General features: G+C 37.7%; 1 protein-coding gene across 3 annotated transcripts in view; it reads right to left on the reverse strand.

Annotated features, from left to right (window-relative positions):
* Positions 1-2,102: 2,102 nt before the first annotated feature.
* MOXD1 (monooxygenase DBH like 1) overlaps positions 2,103-21,659 on the reverse strand; it is a 96,518-nt gene continuing 76,961 nt past the window's right edge. For all 3 annotated transcript variants that reach the window (XM_019967448.2, XM_019967447.2, XM_070796168.1), the window contains 3 exons: positions 17,733-17,875; positions 3,844-4,012; positions 2,103-3,359 (listed from right to left, as the gene is read on the reverse strand). In XM_019967448.2, coding sequence (XP_019823007.2) covers positions 3,192-3,359; positions 3,844-4,012; positions 17,733-17,875 — 480 coding nt within the window. In that variant the 3' untranslated portion in view covers positions 2,103-3,191. The remainder of the gene's footprint in view (positions 3,360-3,843; positions 4,013-17,732; positions 17,876-21,659) is intronic.

Consider the following 21,659-nt stretch of genomic DNA (forward strand, 5'->3'; position numbering starts at 1 on the left):
GATGCTATTTCTTGATTGTCACATTTAATCCACAAGCAACTTCATAAGGTTAGAATCTATTATTCCTACTTTACCAGTAGGAAAACAAAGCTTACTAAGTGCAAGTAATTAGATTTAATTTATACATGTGTAGTTTGTAAAGTGATTGAAACTTAGGTCTCCAATGATTACTGCAGTACAGTATGCTATCTGTTAGCTTTTCTGCATACAAGTACTCAACTTGAAAAGCAGTTTTAAACACTGAGAAATATCATGAAAGCAGTTTGCAAATTTCAAAGCACTGTACAAATATATGGAATTATTTTGGTTGTCAATATTTAATGGGCTTATTTTAAAATACTAAGAGAGAAATTGGTTCAAATCAGACTTGCATTCTATATTTGCAATATGGAATGACTCCTCCCAATTTTCAAAAAAAGTTTTTTGCATTACATCAATCCCATCTTGAAGGCAATGGCAACCCACTCCAGTACTCTTGCCTGGAAAATCCCATGGGCTGAGGAGCCTGGTAGGCTGCAGTCCATGGGGGTCACAAAGAGTTGGACACGACTGAAGCGACTTAGCAACAGCAGCAGCATAGGTCTAAAACTTCTCAAAAATATATGGCCTTATTTGTCAATACTTCTCAAATATTTCATTTGTGCCACATAATTCAGTTTAGTGAATTTTTCACTTTTAAAAATGTAAATTTCCTTTTCTATTTCTCTGTAAATTGTACTAACTCTAGGTTAATAAAAAATAGTGTGTTGGCAAAATAGAACAGCAAATTAGGAACAGACTAGTGAACACAAGCGGAAGGCCCATGTTTGTTGGGCTATGCTTTGCAGTTCACCATGAACAGCTTGAAATTCTTAGAAAAATTGTTGCATAAACCTGGACATGCTCTGCTGGGAAAAGTACATGTCCCAAAGCTTATTCCTTGAGGAACGTTGGTTCAAGACAACATGGTCAAGTGGTCAATGAGTTTGGGAAATGTTTCACACTACATAACTTGAACTTTCCAATACGCAGTCATATATTCAAGACTGAGAAGTGCAACAGTAAGCCTTTTAAAATTCGTAGCAATTTTCCATAGCTCTTCATATTTTCCATGGAACACTCCTCTGGCCCAAGGGATAAGGGATGCTGCCATGAGTCTATTCAATTGACCACTTTCTGCTTATAAAATACCACCTTACTATACTGGATTTGAATACAACAGATAACCTATCCTAATTTTCAAAGAGTCAGTGCTTCAAAATTATATATATATATATATATATATATATATATATATATATTCATTCATGAGGATTCCTATGAGAGGAATACCTGCTTTATTCTTAGCAACACTGACTGGAAAAATAGATTTCCCCTGGCTCCAAAAATTTGAGTTTCCAAAAGTTGTGTATCCTTTTCTAGCCAGTATGTTCAGCTTCCTTACCAAGAACAATGAAAACAAATAAAATATTACACAATTTCCAAAGGAAATCATTTTTCTTTGACATCTCAGATTCAGAAATTCTGAACTAAAAATAAACATGAAATTTCAAATACGGAGTGTTTGGGATGGTCATATTATATAAATATTTGGATGGAAAACCATAGAATCTGATATAGCACTTATGAAAAATAATTAAACTTAACAGTAAAATACTCCTCATAAGTATTACAAACATTCCATTAAGTGGACAAATTCAAAGAATCAAGAAGGAAAAACTCCAAAAGACAATATTTATTTAAAAAACAATATAGTCTGTGTTGGGACTTCCCAGATGGCTCAGTGGTAAAGATCCCACCTGCAATGCAGGAGACATGGGTTTGATCCCTGCACAGGGAAGATCCCCTGGAGGAAATAGCAACCCACTCCAGTATTCTTGCCTGAAAAATCCCATGGACAAAGACGCCTGACAGGCTAAGTCCATAGGGTGCAAAGAGTCACACATACTCAACAACTAAATACACACGCATGCATAGTTTGTGTTTAAGACATTGTTTGCTGGGGAGAAACGGCTTAAAAATGAAATGGAAAAATACAGCACTCTTAATTGATGTGACTGGCAAATCGGGCAGTATTGAACCACTTGCTTCTCTCAAGGAGTATACAAGATATCACACAAAAATTTAATTTCATTTAGTTTATTAATATGATCAAACAAACTTAGCTTAAGACAATGAGCAAAAGACACAAGACAAGATTTGGCTGATCTATACCAAAAGAACAAAAAAAGGTGACAGGACTGGTGACAGTTTTATTCTGGAAAGTTAGTTCATTAACTAATATAAAAATAAATCTACAATAGCAACTGTGACTCAAATCGAGCCAGTATGCAACACGTGTGATACCCAACATGGTCAGAGAGGACCTCACATCCTCCTCAGCTGGTTCACACCCTCTGGCCTTTGTCCTGGACCTTCACAAAAGACCCCTCACAGCACTGAGTTTGCAGCCAGCTACGTTTCCTCCTCAGCCTACAATCAGTGATGTACCATGGCTGTGTTTTCTATAGCCTCTTTCTTTTTGGATAGTGACAGAGCTCAAAGGAAAAACTCACCTGGCCAGTGCTGAGCAAGGAAGGGGGAAAAAAAGATGGGTTCAGGGTAGTTTGGGACTCAGGCTCAAGTGAATGAGCAGACTAGAATGGGCACCATCAGAAAGTGTTGAGGTCAGGGGCCCATGGATAATTCACAGAAAAGGACAGAACCGGATATTACAAGAAAGTAGGAGGAACCACTGTTTCATTTGGGAAATCACACCAAAGAGCAGTGAAGAGGAAGAACACTGGAATGGAGAGTACCTCCATTTACACCTTTAAGATGAAAACATTTAAAAAGAGGAATATAGAAATCAGATCAAAAATTTTAAAAAGTAAAATAGCAACAAGTATTTCAATAAAATGAAATACAGGAGATAAAGAAGTTTTTTACTTCTACTTGACTTTGTCCAATTTTTTAAAGAGGTTATGTAAGGTCAATTTTGCTTTACTGAACGATTCATACATGTTACCAGATATTTCTGAGGAAAAGATGAGAACCTGATGGACATCTCTCAGGAAGCCTGGGAAGGAAGAGGGGACAGGAGGAAGGGAACCTGTGAAAGGAAGTCTCCAAGGTCTTCACCCTCATCCTTCACACCCCATAAATGTCCTTAACCAGCACGTGAAATGTCAGGCTCAGATCACGGAAAACCATGGTCTCCGAGCAGGACAGAGTTACGGCCACAAGCTTCTGGTGCTGAGTGAGCTGCCCAGGACCACGAAGCTCAGGAGCAGCTCGAGACAGACATTTCCACGCAGGGAAGTGGAAGAAGCTCCGCACACCAAGGGCTCTGCTTGATACGGTCTTTCTATATCTGGAGGTAATGCTGTCATGCCTTGAATCTGAAAAGCAAAGAGCAGAAACAAAGCCACTGAGTGTGTGATTGAAGAGCAGGACTGCGGCCAAGCTTGCTCAGCACCTGCACTTCTGCAGGGGTTAAAAGGGTGGGAGAGGGGGAACGGATGCTGAAGTTGTCCATCAGGCAGTCAGAATCCTAGGGATTCCCAGGAATGTGGAGAAAGGGTCAGACACACCTTTGAGAAAGAAGAGATAAAACATGCTCTGTTGGGTTTCATTTTGAAGCTTTCATCCCACCTTATTCCTTTTTCATCCCAACTTTAGTTTTACAATAAACTTCCTTCTTTGAAGGAAGTGGGATCAGGAGTTTTGGGGCATCTACGTAATCACTGAAAAATTCTCAGACTTATCAAAAGACAACTGAATTTGTGGATATCTGTCTGTTCCTTCCTTTCATGTTATCTGTTGTGGATTCAGGTAAGATGCAGTATCTGTTTTCCCTGAAGATTAAAACAAAGTGGGACTTACCGACCACTCTGCATTGTCTGTCTTGGAACATCTCACGTTGACCGGCAGGCTAAGGACAAGCTTATTGAAGGCAAGACCTTCCTTTTTAGTCCATTTAAACTTGTTCATTGCATCCATGAAAGAAAGGTTTCGATACTGCTTAGGGCTTTTGATAATGAAAGGCCAGGTCCTGAACGTAAAATAAATAACCAGAATGAGTTATATTCAGAACAAAAGCATTTTGTGTTTCCATTACTTTTCAATACCATAAGTCCCCTACATGTGAGCTTTTAAAGATGCAAAAAGATGCAAACAGACCCCTGTATGCCAGCTGTTGCACTGTACTCCTGCACTTTTCAAGGTATGGTACTGTAAGATTAAAAATGTTTCTTTACTTTCTATGTTTGTTTTTTATCTGCATATTATTTGTGTGAAAAGTATTATAAACCTATTACAGTACAGTACTATATAGACAATTATGTTAGCTGGGTACCTAGGCTAACTTTGCTGGACTTAACAAATTGGACTTATGAATACACTCTCAGAAGGAAATGCATTTGTATGTAGGGGACTTGCTGCTGCTAAGTCACTTCAGTCGTGTCCGACTCTGTGCGACCCCATAGACATCAGCCCACCAGGCTCCCCCATCCCACTGATTCTCCAGGCAAGAACACTGGAGTGGGTTGCCATTTCCTTCTCCAATGCATGAAAGTGAAAAGTGAAAGTGAAGTGGCTCAGTCGTGTCCAACTCTTAGCTACCCCATGGACTGCAGCCTACCAGGCTCCTCCGTCCATGGGATTTTCCAGGCGAGAGTACTGGAGTGGGGGTACTGTATTCTAAAACAGACTTCATACTAGTTCATTTTTACACACACATAGATAACCTAATTGAAAGTACTAATGAACTCTTAAGCAGTTACTAGAAGAAATACATATAAAATAAGAAATCATTTTTTAAAAGAAAATTTCTCAGTTTAGTAGCAGATGAGTGTTACTTTTAGACCAATAGTTTTGACTTAGAAAGCTTCCCTGGAGACCCACAATTCCTCACATAACTGTTTTGGCTTTGGTTAACAATATAACTGATAGGAATTCAGTTCTGAAGACTACCATGCTAATGGTGTAATGAAGAAATCTGCAGAATATCAAAAGATATTGAACAACAATGGAAATTTCAAGTCCACACTGTGGAAAAGCCTGACCACTGCTGGTTGCCCTGTTTTTGCTTGCCTAAGTAGCAACGTGTTTTTAAAAAAAATTGAACCAGTGTTTTTAAAATTTCACTGAGGAAAAAATATTTTAGAGATGATACACTCTGCTTCTACTTGCTGCGGAAGAAAAATATATGTTAAATGTCCAAGAAATATAAGTTTTATATTATTGATTCTTGAAAAAAGGAAAAGTGTTTAAGTGTAGTTCAAAAATTTGCATGGTCTGTTCTATGGACCATCCAGGAGATTATCACGGGTAACTGGTAGGTGTTCGGCTCCCTTAATACCCCAAGAGGAAGTTCCAGCGATTTTCAATAGTTAGCAACGAATTAACCTCCAGCTGAGGAATCTACATTTTTAATATTTGATCTTCATAATTTCTTCATTTAATTATGTCATATCAGCTCTCTCTCTTACACACATAACCTAATCAGGCACATTTAATATTATCTTTTTAATTAAATTAAACATTCTTTATTAATCTTTTAGAGTTATGAAGATAAATTTTTTATGTTTAAAATGAAAACATTTCCTCTGTACTTTAATGTGAGATAATGAATAATACAATAGGTTATATACAAGGATCTTTATATTCTTTATTCTTAACCTTTTTTCTTTAATCAAAGTCAATATATCTTTGTTGAGTTTTAAATGCAGTGTTTTGCAGAGACCTTAAAGTTCCATAAAGAATGAGCAAATGCCATCACACTGCAGCAAACAGATCTAGCAATGACCTAAAATTGATAACAGTGTAAATTAAATACTCTGTGGAGACTTATAGAGATACAATCCAGAATTAGTACAAAATAAAATTTGTACATGTAAAAACTTGTTTAAAGTAAAAATTTAACTTGAAAGGGGCCCATTATATTTACATACCATGTTATTTAAAATATACTAAAAGCTAGGTCCTAGTGGTAAAGAACTCGCCTGCCAATGCAGGAGATGTGAGTTCCATCCCTGGACGGGGAAGATCCCCTGGAGAAGGAAATGACAACCCACTCCAGCATTCTTGCCTGGGAAATTCCATGGACAGAGGAGCCTGGTGGGCTACAGTTCATGGGGTCACAAAGAGACACAACTGAAGCAACTACAGCCTCCCATAAAGTAAATTTAAATCAAATATTAAAAAGCAAATTTACTTTTCAAGGAAATAAGGTATTTGTTTTGAAAAAAGGAAAAATCTATTTTATAACCAGGAAAATGCTGGGGGTGCGCGGGAGAGCATCAGCCTGTAATCTCCTAAACCACCACAAGGGGGCACTGGACTCTCTGCTAACTCCCTAAGTTTTCTGCAGTTTGCTAGTAAGAGTGAACGCGTGTGTGCTGAGTCACTTCAGTCGTGTCTTCTCTTTGTGGCCCCATGGACTGTAGCCCACCAGGCTCCTTTGTCCATGGGATTCTCCAGGCAAGAATACTGGAGTGGGTTGCCATGCCCTCCTCCAGGGGATCTTCCTGACTTAGAGATCGAACCCAGTCTCTAATGTCTCCTGGGTTGGCTGGTGGGGTTTTTTGTTTTGTTTTGTTTTTTTTTTACCACTAATGTATTGTATATTACATAGATGAAATCTTAAAAAAGTTTTACCGCTAGAACAAATTAGCATCCGTTTGAGATTTCACAGTATCAAGTTACAGAAGAGGTGTAAACACATTTTTTTTACTTATTATAAGTATGTAGACAAGGATTTTTAAAAGGGCAAGCCCAATGAACCTTACGTTGGAGCCAGCAGGACAGGCTGGGTGGGGAGAGTGTCACAACCTCCCTAACCTGGCATCTTCTCCCATTTTTATTGTCTCCTTTCCCTTCCTACTAAATTTGTTCAGGCTCCTACTTTATAACATCATACCAACAAACTTCCTAACCTTCCAGCCTGTCCTACACCACACTTGCTGATTACCACTGGAGAGAAGAGAAGGAAAAGACAGAATGAGGAGTAATCCTGAAAAAGTAAATATTTATCCTAAGTATTTTTCCTTAAAAGACTACAGTCTAAACCAGAAACAGATAATGTTCAAGTAGCAAGTTCTGTTCTCACTGGGACTGGGACTTAGTTATTAAAAATTTAGGAATGTTCTAGAAAGTAAAACCATTACATTTCTGCACATCTGGGCAGTGTCTAAATACCCAGATCCACATATATATTGAAGAGTACTATTTATATATCACTTTAGTTGATAAAAATAAAGGATTTAATACTGATGAGTAATTTTCCTTTATGAGCATAATTTAATTGGCTACTCGATTTAAAAATGTACAGAAATGAAATAAACTTAGACTATCCAAAATAATTTTTAAAAAATGGCAAAGTTTGGGGATTTACACATTCATTTCAAGATTTACTATAAAACTATAATAATAATTGTGTGGTATTATAGTAAAACTAAACATGTACCACAATGAACAGAACTCAGAGTCTAGAAATTGTCAATATATGGTGAAATAATTTGCAACAAACATTTCAGGGTAATTATATAGGAAAAAAGTAGCTTTTTTCATCAAACAGTTCTTGTACAACTTGATGTCTGTATGAAATACAATGAACCTCAGAAAATTCAACAAACAGAAAATTATTCAAAATGGATCTTCAACCTAACGCTAAAACTATAAAGCTTTTAAGGGAAAAAAAAAAAAAAAAAGAGAGACAGAAAATCTTCACAACCTTCGGCAGGCAACAGTTTCTTACATGGGATATCAAAAACACAAAACAAACCAAAAATAATAAAATGGACTTCAGAAAAATACAGCTAAAAAATTAAAATCAAGCCACAGACCAGAAAAAAAAACTATTTACAAACATACACCTGACAAAGAATTTATATCTAAAGTATAAAGAACTCTTTAAAATTATAAAGAACTCTTATAAATCAATAATAAAAAAGTTACTCAGTTAAATGGACAAGAATTTGAACAATTAAAAAGGAACATATATAAATGACTAATCAGCATGTGAAAAGAGGCTCAATATCATTTGTCACAGGGGAAATGGAAAATAAAACTACAGTAAGATACCACTGCATACACATTAAAATAGATGAAATTCAAAATACAGAAAATTCAGAGAACACTGGTAAGATTGCTAAGTAGTGGGAAATCTTACAGATTACCAGTGAGAATGTAGAAAGGTACATTATTTGGGAGAACATTTGAGTCTCAGTGCAGTAAACACAGACTTAGTGTACAATCCAAGGACTCCACCCCTAGGTATTAAAGCAGACATTGAAAACGTATGTCCATACAAAGATGAATACAATAATGTTTATAGCAGCTTGCTTCATCATTGCCACAAACTGGAAACAATCCAAATGTCTTTCAACTGGTGAACAGATAAATGGAATTTTAGGTATATACACACTGGGGAATACTACTCAGCAATAAAAAGGAATGGATTGGTGATACACATACATACACACAAATTTACACATGCATATATATGTATAGACGACTTTCAGTATAGATGAATCTCAAAAACATTCTGAGTGAAAGAAGCCAGGCACAAAAGAGTATATACCATATGATCCTATGTTCATAAAATCTAGAAAAGATCAATCTAATAGTGACATAAAGCAGATTCATGCTTTCCTGGGGCTTTGTGTGGAGGTGGGTGTCTCCAGAGGTGTGACAGAAGTCTTAGTGGTGATGAAAATGCCCTAGAGCTCATCTGTGATGTGGTTAAACATGGGAACACATCAGAGAACTTTCTAACAGCATACTTAGCACACGTGTGTGCTCAGTTGCTCAGTCTTGTCCGACTCTTTTGCAACTCTAGGAACTGTATCCCACCAGGCTCCTCTGTCCATGGGATTTCCCAGGCAAGCATACTGGAGTGGGTTGCCATTTCCTCCTCTAGAGGATCTTTGCGACACAGGGATTGAACCCATGTCTCCTGCATCTCTTGTGTTGGCAGGGGAGTTCTTTATCACTGAGCCACCTGGGAGTTCAGTTCAGTTCAGTTCAGTCGCTCAGTCGTGTCTGACTCTTTGCGACCCCATGAATCGCAGCACGCCAGGCCTCCCTGTCCATCACCAACTCCCGGAGTTCACTCAGACTCACGTCCATCGAGTCAGCGATACCATCCAGCCATCTCATCCTCTGTCGTCCCTTTCTCCTCCTGCCCCCAATCCCTCCCAGCATCAGAATCTTTTCCAATGAGTCAACTCTTTGCATGAGGTGGCCAAAGTACTGGAGTTTCAGCTTTAGCATCATTTCTTCCAAAGAACATCCAGGACTGATCTTTAGAATGGACTGGTTGGATCTCCTTGCAGTCCAAGGGACTCTCAAGAGTCTTCTCCAACACCACAGTTCAAAAGCATCAATTCTTCGGCGCTCAGCCTTCTTCACAGTCCAACTCTCACATCCTGGGAAGCCCATACTTAACAAAAGGGCGTTTAATTGGATGTAAGCTCTATCTCAAGCAATTTGACTTAAATAAATAAATAACAAACAAGAAATAAAAATGTATCAACAGACAAAAAAGATACAACCTATACTTTTACCAATCAAATTGTTAAAGAAGGAAACCAGGAAATCTGACTTAATGAGGCACAACTCCTAACCCTCTCCATGCTCTCTGAGTAAATGAAGTTGGGAAGGATCAAGCACAGTTGAATCTCCCTAACAGAAGCAGAGGTTTGTGAGCTGATGGAACCCATCCCTGGGATGGAACAGATTTGGCAGACTGATATATTAAGGCCTGGGACATTGCTCTACTGAAAGGCAGTCAGCTCCAACCAGTTAGAAAACATCCTCTAATAGATTTTTAATAAAATCTGAGGAAGGAATCACCCTTGTATTGTGATATAGAGAACAGAGTCACACCTCTGCACACAGAGCCGTTTACCCTCAAAATACAAAAAAGAAAGTACATAAAATATGAACAAGTGGACAAGTGAAAGTTGCTCAGTCATGTTTGACTCTTTGCGATCCTATAGCCTATATAGTCCATGGACTTCTCCAAGCCAGCATACTGGAGTGGGTAGCCTTTTCCTTCTCCAGAGGATCTTCCCAACCCAGGGATGGAACCCACGTCTCCTGCATTGCAGGCGAACTCTTTACCAGCTGACCCACAAGGGAAGCCCACATAAAATATATCACCCCTCCAAAAAAAAAAAAAAAAATCTATCTATCTATCTATCTATCTCACCCAAACCTCAAACTGTGGTGTGAGAGAAAGCAAACTACTCTCAGATTTGCTTAGAAAGTAGTCAAAACCTCACCTATGTTTACTAAAGAGAAGTTTTAAACAGAACTGGCTCAGCAAAAAGAAGGAATGGCCAAACAACCATGAAACTTAGGGTGAAAGGAAATAATATCACATTTCAACTATTTCAATATCCAGTGAAGACAAAAAGAAAGAGAGAGGGAGAGACAAACAAATCTATTCTAGAAGATGATATAAACCAAGTATACTGGAGAGAATTTCCACAAGTGTTTCATGCTATGTTTATTTAATAAGAACATGAATGTGATTAAACAAGAGCTCAAATACAGGATGATAAAACAACAGAATGAGATGAAAAAGGAGATGGACCAAAGGAAATAAATTTTAGACAAAACAAATTTAGCACCAAGTATGTTTTTTTTTTAAAAAAAAAAGCAAGAGGGAGAAGAGCACTTCTGAAAAATAATAGGGAAACTCTTGAGAAAAATCCCAAATAGATTAGAAAAAAGTTTGTAGACATAAGAAAATTTCCTTGTAATGAAAAAAAGAAGTGAATACATATACTTCCAGAAAATATGTAAATATTTATATGTGTAAATATGTAAAACACTTTGTATTTCCAAAAATTTTGATTCATATACTCAACACTGAAATATGTTCAAGTGAACTTACAAATACAGGTAGAGGAAGAATGAGCCCATTTATCCAAAGATATCTTGGAAGGTGGCGGGGGGCGGAATATGATTCCCAATTACTGCTGCTGTTGCTGCTGCTAAATCGCTTCAGTCGTGTCCGACTGTGCGACCCCACAGACGGCAGCCCACCAGGCTCCCCCATCCCTGGGATTCTCCAGGCAAGAACACTGGACTGGGTTGCCATTTCCTTCTCCAATGCATGAAAGCGAAAAGTGAAAGTTAAGTCCCAATTACTATATCTAACCAAATGCTGCACAAATATAAATACAGAAATTTCCAAACATAAAGGACATAAAGCATGTGGAAGCCCTTCTTGATTAAGTAACTAAGGACAAAATACAGAAGAGACAAATTAAAGCACCTAATAAAGTAGAAGTGAAGTCACTCAGTTGTGTCTGACTCTTTGCGACCCCATGGACTGTAGCCTACCAGGCTCCATCCGTGAGATTTTCCAGGCAAGAATACTGGAGTGGGTTGCCATTTCCTTCTCCAGAGGATCTTCCTGACCCAGGGATCGAATCTGGGTCTCCCGCATTGCTGGCAGATGCTTTACTGTCTGAGCCACCAGGGAAGCCCTTAGAAATGCAGAAATCATATGAAGATTAGGGATTATCACAGAATCTATAAAAGCTGCAATAAATATTGTGGAAATTGTGTTTCAGAATTAAAGGTGAATATTAAAAATCTTGAGAATACGAAAATTCTAATATAAATAATAAATATTTGGAGGTACAAAAAGGGAGGTTGGGAGAAAATGTGAAAGTGTGAATGTTCTCATTTTTATGATCTAAAACTAAAATACAGTGTTTAAAAAAATGTTAATACCTTTTATGACCTATTTTCTCAGCATCTGAGAGCTCCTTTATACAATATTATTTCTTCTCATTAAAAACAACGTTTATTTATTCAACAATTATTCAATTTTAATTTAGTCTTCTGATAAATTTAAACAAAATTAAATTTTAATATTTTTGCTTAAAGCAGTACACAAATTATAATCTTTCTAACACTGATCTGGGTTTCCCTTGTAGGTAAGCTGGTAAAGAATCCACCTGCAATTCAGGAGATGTGGGTTCAATCCCTGGGTTGGGAAGATCCACTGGAGAAAGGAACAGCTACCCACTCCAGTATTCTGGCCTGGAGAATTCCTTGGGGCTGCAAAGAGTTGGACACGACTGCAAGACTTTTCACAACCCTGATCTGTTCATCTTTGCATCAATACCTATACAGAAAAATGTCTCCAATTCAATTAATGTCAGTGTTATTTGTTTCTAACAGAATTTGAGTGATAGTTTGTTTCCTCTCTTTTAAAACCTTTTTATGCATTACCTAAATGCTCTATAATAAGCCTATGTGATTTTAACACCTTATCAACATAAAGTGATTTTTTTTTCCTGCAGAGAATAGAAAAAACACCTCTCCTGATTTTTTTGTTTTTTAAGAAAGAGAACAAATGAAGCAGGAACTTCCCATCACATAAACCTCACTGGAACCACATGGAGAGTGTTGATGTATTGTCCAGCAGGGAATACAAATTTATCTAAACTCATTATCTATTCTGTTATCTGATCTTTGGGAGGTTTACTTTTTCCTTAAGCCTTGCCAGATCTGTAGAAGGCAGAGGAAAACTGTACCCTCCACAACACACAAATTTTGAGACAGGATGTACATGTCTCTATTTTTCTCCCAATGTATCCTCTAATCCTAAAATTGCTACAGAATCTTTAAAATAAAATGGGGCACCTAAATAATCCTTACATTAAAAGCAAAACTAGAAGATTCTAGGTTTTATGTTATATGATATTCCTGTTCAATACTGTATCCTAAAACCAAATTAGCAATATTTTCATAATAAAAACAAAAAAAAAGCACCCAAAACCTTTTCTCTATCTTTTTCCCAGTACCTTGTTGCTTTGGCCTTTAATAATATTTATGTCAGTGTGATGAAAGTGAAAGAGGAGAGTGGAAAAGTTGGCTTAAAGCTTAACATTCAGAAAACTAAGATCATGGCATCTGGTCCCATCACTTCATGGGAAATAGATGGGGAAACAGTGGAAACAGTGTCAGACTTTATTTTGGGGGGCTCCAAAATCACTGCAGATGGTGATTGCAGCCATGAAATTAAAAGACGCTTACTCCTTGAAAGGAAAGTTATGACCAACCTAGACAGCAAATTCAAAAGCAGAGATATTACTTTGCCAAAAAAGGTCCAGTCTAGTCAAGGCTATGGTTTTTCCTGTGGTCATGTATGGATGTGAGAGTTGGACTGTGAAGAAAGCTGAGCGCCAAAGAATTGATGCTTTTGAACTGTGGTGTTGGAGAAGACTCTTGAGAGTCCCTTGGACTGCAAGGAGATCCAACCAGTCCATCCTAAAGGAGTTTAGTCCTGGGTGTTCATTGGAAAGCCTGATGCTAAAGCTGAAACGCCAATACTTTGGCCACTTCATGCAAAGCATTCATTGGAAAAGACCCTGATGCTGGGAGGGGTCGGGGGCAGGAGGAGAAGGGGATGAGAGAGGATGAGATGGCTGGATGGCATCACCGACTCGATGGACATAAGTCTGGGTAAACTCCGGGAGTTGGTGATGGACAGGGAGGCCTGGCGTGCTGCAATTCATGGGGTCGCAAACAGTCGGACATGACTGAGCTACTGAACTGAACTGACTGAACTGAACTGATGATGAACTAAACTTAAAAGTCTGATTTAAAGTCCAAACATGTACTTATAACAGAGGTTCTTTTTCATTCATATTTTTGTAGAATAAATATATTTAAACATGTAGTTAAACTTTTTATGTGGGCAATGACCTCTCAAAACTAGTATTGTTCTGTGAAGCAATTCTCCCTGTATAAGTGATGAAAATCCCAACTTCAGTATTTCCTGGAGGAGATCAAACTAGTGGACACTGACAAAGCTTGCTGAGACACAGGAGACAAGCATTTTGAGGCTTCATACAAGTTGAGCAGAAAAGAAAGTAACTGGATCATAGCATGCAGTTTGTTCATCTTGTAAATACACAGCTTTGAATGTTCATCTAACATTCTCTCCAATGTTCTCTTGATTAGGGAGTGTCTAGTCAATACATTAAAAATATTCTGAAGGGAAAAAAACAAAGCTATTTAAGTCTTGCTGTGCTGTGCTCAGTCATGTCCAACTCTTTGCGACCCCATGGACTGCAGCCTGCCAAGCTCCTCTGTCCATGGGATTCTCCAAGCAAGAATACTGAAGTCGGTTGCCATGCCCTCCTCCAGGGGATTTTCCCAACCCAGAGATCGAACCCAGGTCTCCCACATTGCAGCTGGACTCCTGAACAGTCTGAGCCATCAGGGAAGACTGTTTAAGTCTTAGTAAGAAGCACTATGGACTTCCCTGGTGGCTCAGATGGTAAAGAATGCCTGCAATGCAGGAGACCTGGGTTTGATCCCTGGGTCCTGAAGATACCTTGGAGAAGTAAATGGCTACCTACTCCAGTATTATTGCCTGGAAAATCCAATGGACAAATGAGCTTGGTGGCCTACAGTCCATAGGGTACCAAAGAGTCAGGTGTGACTGAAGTGACTAAACATCTATGCAAGAAACACGCAATCTTGATATTTTAAAAAGAAGACTACTTCCTAGTGCTTCTAGAGTGACATTTTATGTGTCGTTTTATTGACATTTTATTTGTTCGCAATGTAGTCACTGTGAACAAAAAGGCACATATATAGCAACGACAATACAAACCCCACCTTCCCCATTGATTATGTAATCCATGAAGCTGAACAGATTCTTAATCTTTAGTTTCCATTTTTCCTTCTCTGAACTGGGACTGCAAATACTGCTCTACCTAATAAAACTGTGTGAAAATAAATTAACTGAAATTTCGTATGTGAAAACACTTCAGAAGCTACAACCTAATTTATATCAGCATTTTGTTATTTGTATTTTAGCAGATACAGACCTCTGATATGGTGGTCATTGGGCTGACTGAATAGGAACTCGGTGGAACGTATCTATGAATAGTGGGTTTAATTTAAAAAGAAGAGTGTTTGCAGTTTCTAATTTATAATCCCTATACAATTTTGGAACAAAAAGTAGGCCATAATTATATTCTCCTTCAGATCTATGTTTTTACCACGTCCTCATTAAGTGTTTATTTAATCTTTCCTTAAATACACCCCCTCAAAAACCTATGTGTCACTTTTGCCTAATTACATCAGTCCTTTTGTAATTGACTGATTTAGAAAAATCCTAATCATTAGAAAATTCTTCCTTGTATAAAAATAAAATCTACACTTCAAACTTTCTACCAGCCATCCTAATTCTTCTTTGTGGTACTGCTTAATAATGGATAAAATCCTTTTTTTCTATATCAAACTTAATATTAATAATAATAATAATTCTCAATTTCTTTTTCAAACATGTTTCCCTGTACCATTAGGACATCATTATTTTTCCTTTACTCTTCTCTTTCCCTCACCATCTCCCAGAGATGCAGTTAATCAACAAGTCCAGTGAGGGCTACCTTCAAAAGGTAATCTGATTGGAACCATTTCTCACCAATTTTACTGGCACCATCCTGGTCTAAGTCATTCTCACCTTTCAACTGGACAATCACAAATCTCCTGGTTGATTATATTATTTCTAATCTTGCCCTCCTAGAGTCTTTTCTCAACATAGTGGCTAAATTAACATTTTGAATATCTATTTCCTATAATAGGACTCTTAAGAGTCCCTTGCACTGAAAGGAGATCAAACCAGTCGATCCAAAAGGAAATCAGTCCTGAATATTCATTGGAAGGACTGATACTGAAGCTGAAGCTCCAATACTTTGGCCACTTGAAGCAAAGAACTGACTCATTGGAAAAGACCCTGATGCTGGGAGAGATTGAAGGCAGGAGGAGAAGGGGATGACAGAGGATGAGATGGTTGGATGGTATCACTGACTTGATGGACATGAGTTTGAGCAAGCTCCAGGAGTTGGTGATGAACAGGAAAGCCTGGCATGCTGCTGTGCATGGGGTCGCAAACAGCTGGACATGACTGAGCAATTGAACTGATCCTATAAGAAGGCTTCCCAGGTGGTACAAAGGTAAAGAATCTGCCTGCCAATGTAGGAGACAAAAGAGATTCAGATTCAGTCCCTGGGTTGGGGAGATTCCCTGGAGTAGGAAATGGCAACCCACTCCAGTACTCTTGTCTGGAAAATTCCATGGATAGAAAAGCCTGGTGGGCTACAGTCCATGAGGTTGCAGAGTTGGACATGACCAAACAACTAGCATACATGCACCATACCCTGTAAGAGCTTCTCTTTGCATTTAAAACCCAGAGTCCTTCTGTTGCCTATAAAGTCCTACACTGTCTGGTCCCCCTCGCTCTTAGACCTTCCACTTATTGCCCACCATATCTCCCTCTGCTTCAGCCAAACTCACCTTCTTGCTGTTCTTTGAACATGCTGGCCTCATTCTCTCTGCAGAGTATACTTGCAGATCTTTCCATGACTGGCTCCTCAACACTTAGGTCTCTGTTCAAACATCACCTTCTGATATAGACTGAATATTTGTGTCCCCGCCCCGCCCCACAAACTCACGTGTTGAAATCCTAACACCCAAGGTGATGTTATTAGGAGGTGGGTCTTTTGGAACAGTCTGTCCTCATAAATGGGATTAGTGTCCTTATAGAAGCAGCTTGAGAAAGCTCCCCTGAGCTTTCTGCCACGGGAGATCACTGTGAAAAGATGGCTGGCTGGGTCCTCAGCAGGCACTGAATCTGCCAGAACCTTGACCTTGGACTTCTCAACCTCCAGAACAGTGAGAGACAAATTTCTATTGTTTATAAGCTACCCTATCTGTGGTAGTTAAAACAAAAGGGACTAAGACAGCTCCCTAGATAAGCTCTAACCACCCAGCTGAGAACAACAACACACTTCCTTCATTGTCTCAATTATTTTCATAACATCTTTCAATATCTGAAATCTTATATGTATATTTGCTTATTACTTCTTACCCTCTCTAATATACAATCTCAAGGGAGCAAGAATAATATTTATCTTGTTTATTATTTTGCCATAAGTCATTCCTATCATATACAACTGTGAAGAAAGAATTAACACAGCAAGCCTGAGACTGACATCCTAGGAACACCTGCTTGGAAGGCTGACATCAGGGAACTTAAATAGCAAACAATAGCAAACAATTTTCTCTACTAACATAGAACTTTCTCTAAATGATAAGCATAATTTACCATACCTAGACTGTCTGTATAAATGATGCTGCTTATGTTGAATACTTGCTTTCCTTCTGGGAGTCTGGAATTTTGGTATTTTCCAAGCAGAAAGCACCTATGTGACCAGCCCCCAATAAAAACTCTGAATTCTGAGTCTCTAATGAGCTTCTCCAATTGACAACACTTCATCTGTGTTGTCATAATTTGCTGCTGGTAGAATTAAGCACATTCTGTGAGACTCCACTGGAAGGGGTTTCTTGAAAGCTTGCCTTGGAAACTTGTACCTGGTTTCCTGTGGATTTTGCCTCATGTATTTTTTCCTTTGGTTCATTTTTTATAGTCTCACTATAATATGTGTTGAAAGTGAAAGTGAAGTCGCTCAGTTATGTCTGACTCTGTGCGACCCCATGGACCCATGAATATAATTACATGCTGAATCCTTCAGGTCTTCCTAGAAAACTAGAGAACCTATGAGTAGTCTGAAAGACCTTGGACATATCAAACAAGATGGTCACCTGGACGCCTCAGCTGAAAATAATCAAATAGAACAGCACATAAAGGAATCCCATAACATGGTGATGAATCTAAAATGAAAATAAAGCCCACCCATACCCCATCATGAAATCCATTTACTACTTACGTGACTGGCCTGTAGATCTCCTTAACACCAATGAACTGAAGTTGCTCCATGATGTCTGGGATACTTGCACATCGAGTAAGATTAATTCTTGGGTAATAAAGAAGGTATGAGAGACACATTTCATTCCTGGTGCTTAATCCTCCCTGAAAATGGAGATATTTTACTTAAAAAAGTATATGTTCCACCAACTCTAATACAGCACACAAACCACAAATGTTACACAGTTTCTTCCAATATTGAAATGTAACCCATCTTAAAGCTGAAAAATAATCACCTAAATGACAATTTGGTTTTCAAAAAGATAGTAGCACTTTTAAAATTAATTATTTCCAACTCTTTAAAAGTTATCTTTCTTAAATAACCTAATAATCTCCTCAAAGTTCTGTTTATGGTGTAAACTTCTCACTATAGTGAACGTTTCCGAGGATGTTCAGCAACATGATACCAGTCAGTCAGTGTGCTGGAATCTTTGCCTGATTGCATTGAATTTTCTATAATCTTGTTGTCATAAATATCAGCATCTGCACACCACAGGGGAAACAGATTACACACTTTGAATCTAAATGTAAATAGTGGACCAATTAAAAAAGATCAAAGATCCTCTGAAGAACAGAATCTGGAGTTGCTTACCATATATTATCTACAATGTCCAATTTTCAACCAAAAGTTATTAAACATGAAAAGAAACAGGAAACTATGACCTGTATTCAGAAGCAGAAATTTATTGTGAAGGATATGGAAGCTGGATTTAGCAAAGACTTAAAAACAGACATACACATGTTTAAATAGCTAAATAAAGATGTTCAATTAAAGATAAATAGGGGAGCACATGTATACCTGTGATGGATTCATTTTGATATTTGGCAAAACTAATACAATTATGTAAAGTTTAAAAATAAAATAAAATTAAAAAAAATAAAGATAAATAAGCTAAAAATGAGTGAACAAATAAGGAATAACATCAGAGAAAGGAAAACACAAAAAAAGAACCAAATAGAAAGTCTAGATTTGAAAGATACTGTAACTAAATTAAAAGTTCACAGGATGAGCTCAACAGCAACTTTAGATGGCAGAGGAAGGAAGCAATGAACTTGAAGACTGATCTCTAGAAATCTCCCAACTCAAAGAACAAAGAGAGAAAGACTAAAGTGAGTAAAAAAACAACCCAAGAGAGCTGTAAGACAATATTAAATATTCCATGTATGCAACCAAAATGGGCTTCCCCGATAGCTCAGTTGGTAAAGACTCCACCTGCAATGCAGGAGACCCTGGTTTGATTCCTGGGATGGTAAGATATGCTGGAGAAGGGATAGGCTACCCACTCCAGTATTCTTGGGCTTCCCTTGTGGCTCAGATGGTAAAGAATCCGCCTGCAATGCGGGAAACCTGGATTTGATCCTTGGGTTGGGAAGATCCCCTGGACATGGGAAAGGCTACCCACTCCAGTATTCTGGCCTGGAGAATTCACAAACAGTCAGACAGGACTGAGCGACTTTCACTTTCACTTCATGCAACCGAAGGCCCTGAATGAGAAGGAAGAGGAAAAAAGAGTAGGAAAAACTATTTGAAAAAAATGGTGGGAATTCTCCCAAATTTAGTGAAAAACATTAACTTACAGACCCAAGAAGCTCAACAAATGCCAAAGACAATTATGAAGCAAGTCATACCTAGACACTTTATAGTCATATTGCTGAAAGCCAAAGACAAAAAGAAAATCTTGAAAGCGGCAAGGCAAAATGATATATTGCATACAGGGAACAATAATACAATGGACAACTGACATTTTATCATAAATGATGGAAGTAACAAAAAGATATTGGAATTACATATTCAAGTGCTCCAGAAAAAAGAAATTATTCAAGAACTCTGTATCCAGCAAATCCTCTATCCTTCAAAAGTGAAGATGGAAAACATAGTAGTAGTGTTCATAAAAAGTAAAAAATGTAAAGCAAAGTCGTTCAGTCGTGTCTGACTCTTTGTGACCCCATGAACTATAGCCCACCAGGCTTCTCCATCCATGGGATTTTCCAGGCAAGAGTACTGGAGTGGGTTGCCATTTCCTTCTCCAAGTAGTGTTCATGCTGCTGCTGCTGCTAAGTCGCTTCAGTCGTGTCCGACTCTGTGCGACCCCATAGACGGCAGCCCACCAGGCTCCCCCGTCCCTGGGATTCTCCAGGCAAGAACACTGGAGTGGGTTGCCATTTCCTTCTCCAGTACATGAAAATGAAAAGTGAAAGGGAAGTCGCTCGTCATGTCTGACTCTTAGCGACCCTATGGACTGCAGCCTACCAGGCTCCTCCGTCCATGGGATTTTCCAGGCAAGAGTACTGGAGTAGGGTGCCAGTAGTGTTTATAGCTATACATTAATGCAGTATAGTGGCTAATATGCAATGATTTTACAAATTGCAAAACATCATGCCTTGCACTTGATAAAGGGTTGGGTAAAAGGAGAAGCTGATCTACAAATGAGGCTGCAACTGACATCTCAGTAAATCTATTTAATCTACCTTTGAGCTTGGATGGTTACTCAGAGTTACATCAAATTGTAGGAAGGGAATCAAGCTTTTGTGTTCTCGCATCAACCAGTCATTGGTTGCTGGCTGCCCCACTGAAGAGAGTATGACTTTAAGTGAGTCATTCCCTGACATCAACAGCAACGTCCAGTGAAGGACACACTTGCTCTTTTTCTATTGTATGTTTGTCTTATGCTTGTCTTGTGGATCTATAGAATTTATTTTAAATGTTATGCTTTTTATTAATTATTTTTAATTATAATTAAATTAAATTTAAAAAATTAAATTATACTAATGCTTTATGTGTTGCAAATTTTTTTTTCAGTTTAAAACTTATCTTTTCACCTAATAGTGTTTTTAAGTGACCAAAAGTGTTAAAGTAGACAAACTCATCAATCTCCTAATTTAATTTGTACTTTTCATATTTTGAGAAGCTCCTACCTACTCCAAAGTCATAAAGTTATATATATATAATATACATTTGTTTATATATATATATATATATTTCTCCTAATGGTTTTAAAAATTTTATTCTTCACATTTTAATATTTAATTTACCTGGAAATTATTTTTATGTGTGAATTGTAGTAGATAAAGATGTAATTTTATTTTTGCCATCTGGCAATTGTACCAGGAATTCTTTAGTGAAAAGTCCATCCTCTCTCACTTACCTGAATGCCAATTTCTATCCTAAATCAAGTTTCCATACAGGGGGTTTGTAGGTCTGTTTCCAGAATCTCTATTCCATTCCAGTGTTCTAACTCTGGACTCAAACCACACTATATCACCATAGCTTGAAAGTAAGTTTTCATACCTAGTAATTTGTTTCTCATCTTATTCTTTTAGTAGAGTCTTGCCAAGTCTTAACCCTTTGCTCTTCTATGTAGATTTTATAATTAACTTGCTCTATGTAAAAAAAGCTGCAATATTCTTAGAAAAAATTTTTTTAAATAGGAGAAAAGCTTTGGCTAAGGGAAGGTTTCTTGGTTAGACAGCAAAACCCCAAATAATAAAAGCTTTATGAATTACATCAAATTTATAAACCAATTTATAAAGAAGGATTATCTTTGTGTTGTTTTTTTTTTTTTTTTCCTGAGCCTTCTATCCATGAACACAGCCTCTCAATCTCTTAGGTGACCTTTAATGTCTTAAAAACTAATAATTTTCTTCACAGAGATCAAACACATCTAATGTTATTTTATTTCTATAGAATTTATAGTCTTAAATTACAGTTTCTTCAGATAGTTTACTGCATACTAAAATATAATTAACTTTAGGTATATCAATTTGGGGGAGGTTTTTGATGTGGAAAATGACAATATCTGTGAATAATGTGTTTTACTTCTTTGCTTCTTCCTTTCTGATCTTCATATTTCATTTTATTTCTTTTCTACTATGATAGTGAATAAAACCA

The sequence above is a fragment of the Bos indicus genome, chromosome 9 (assembly GCF_029378745.1).
Source record: "Bos indicus isolate NIAB-ARS_2022 breed Sahiwal x Tharparkar chromosome 9, NIAB-ARS_B.indTharparkar_mat_pri_1.0, whole genome shotgun sequence".
In the NCBI taxonomy this organism is placed as follows: Eukaryota; Metazoa; Chordata; class Mammalia; order Artiodactyla; family Bovidae; genus Bos; species Bos indicus.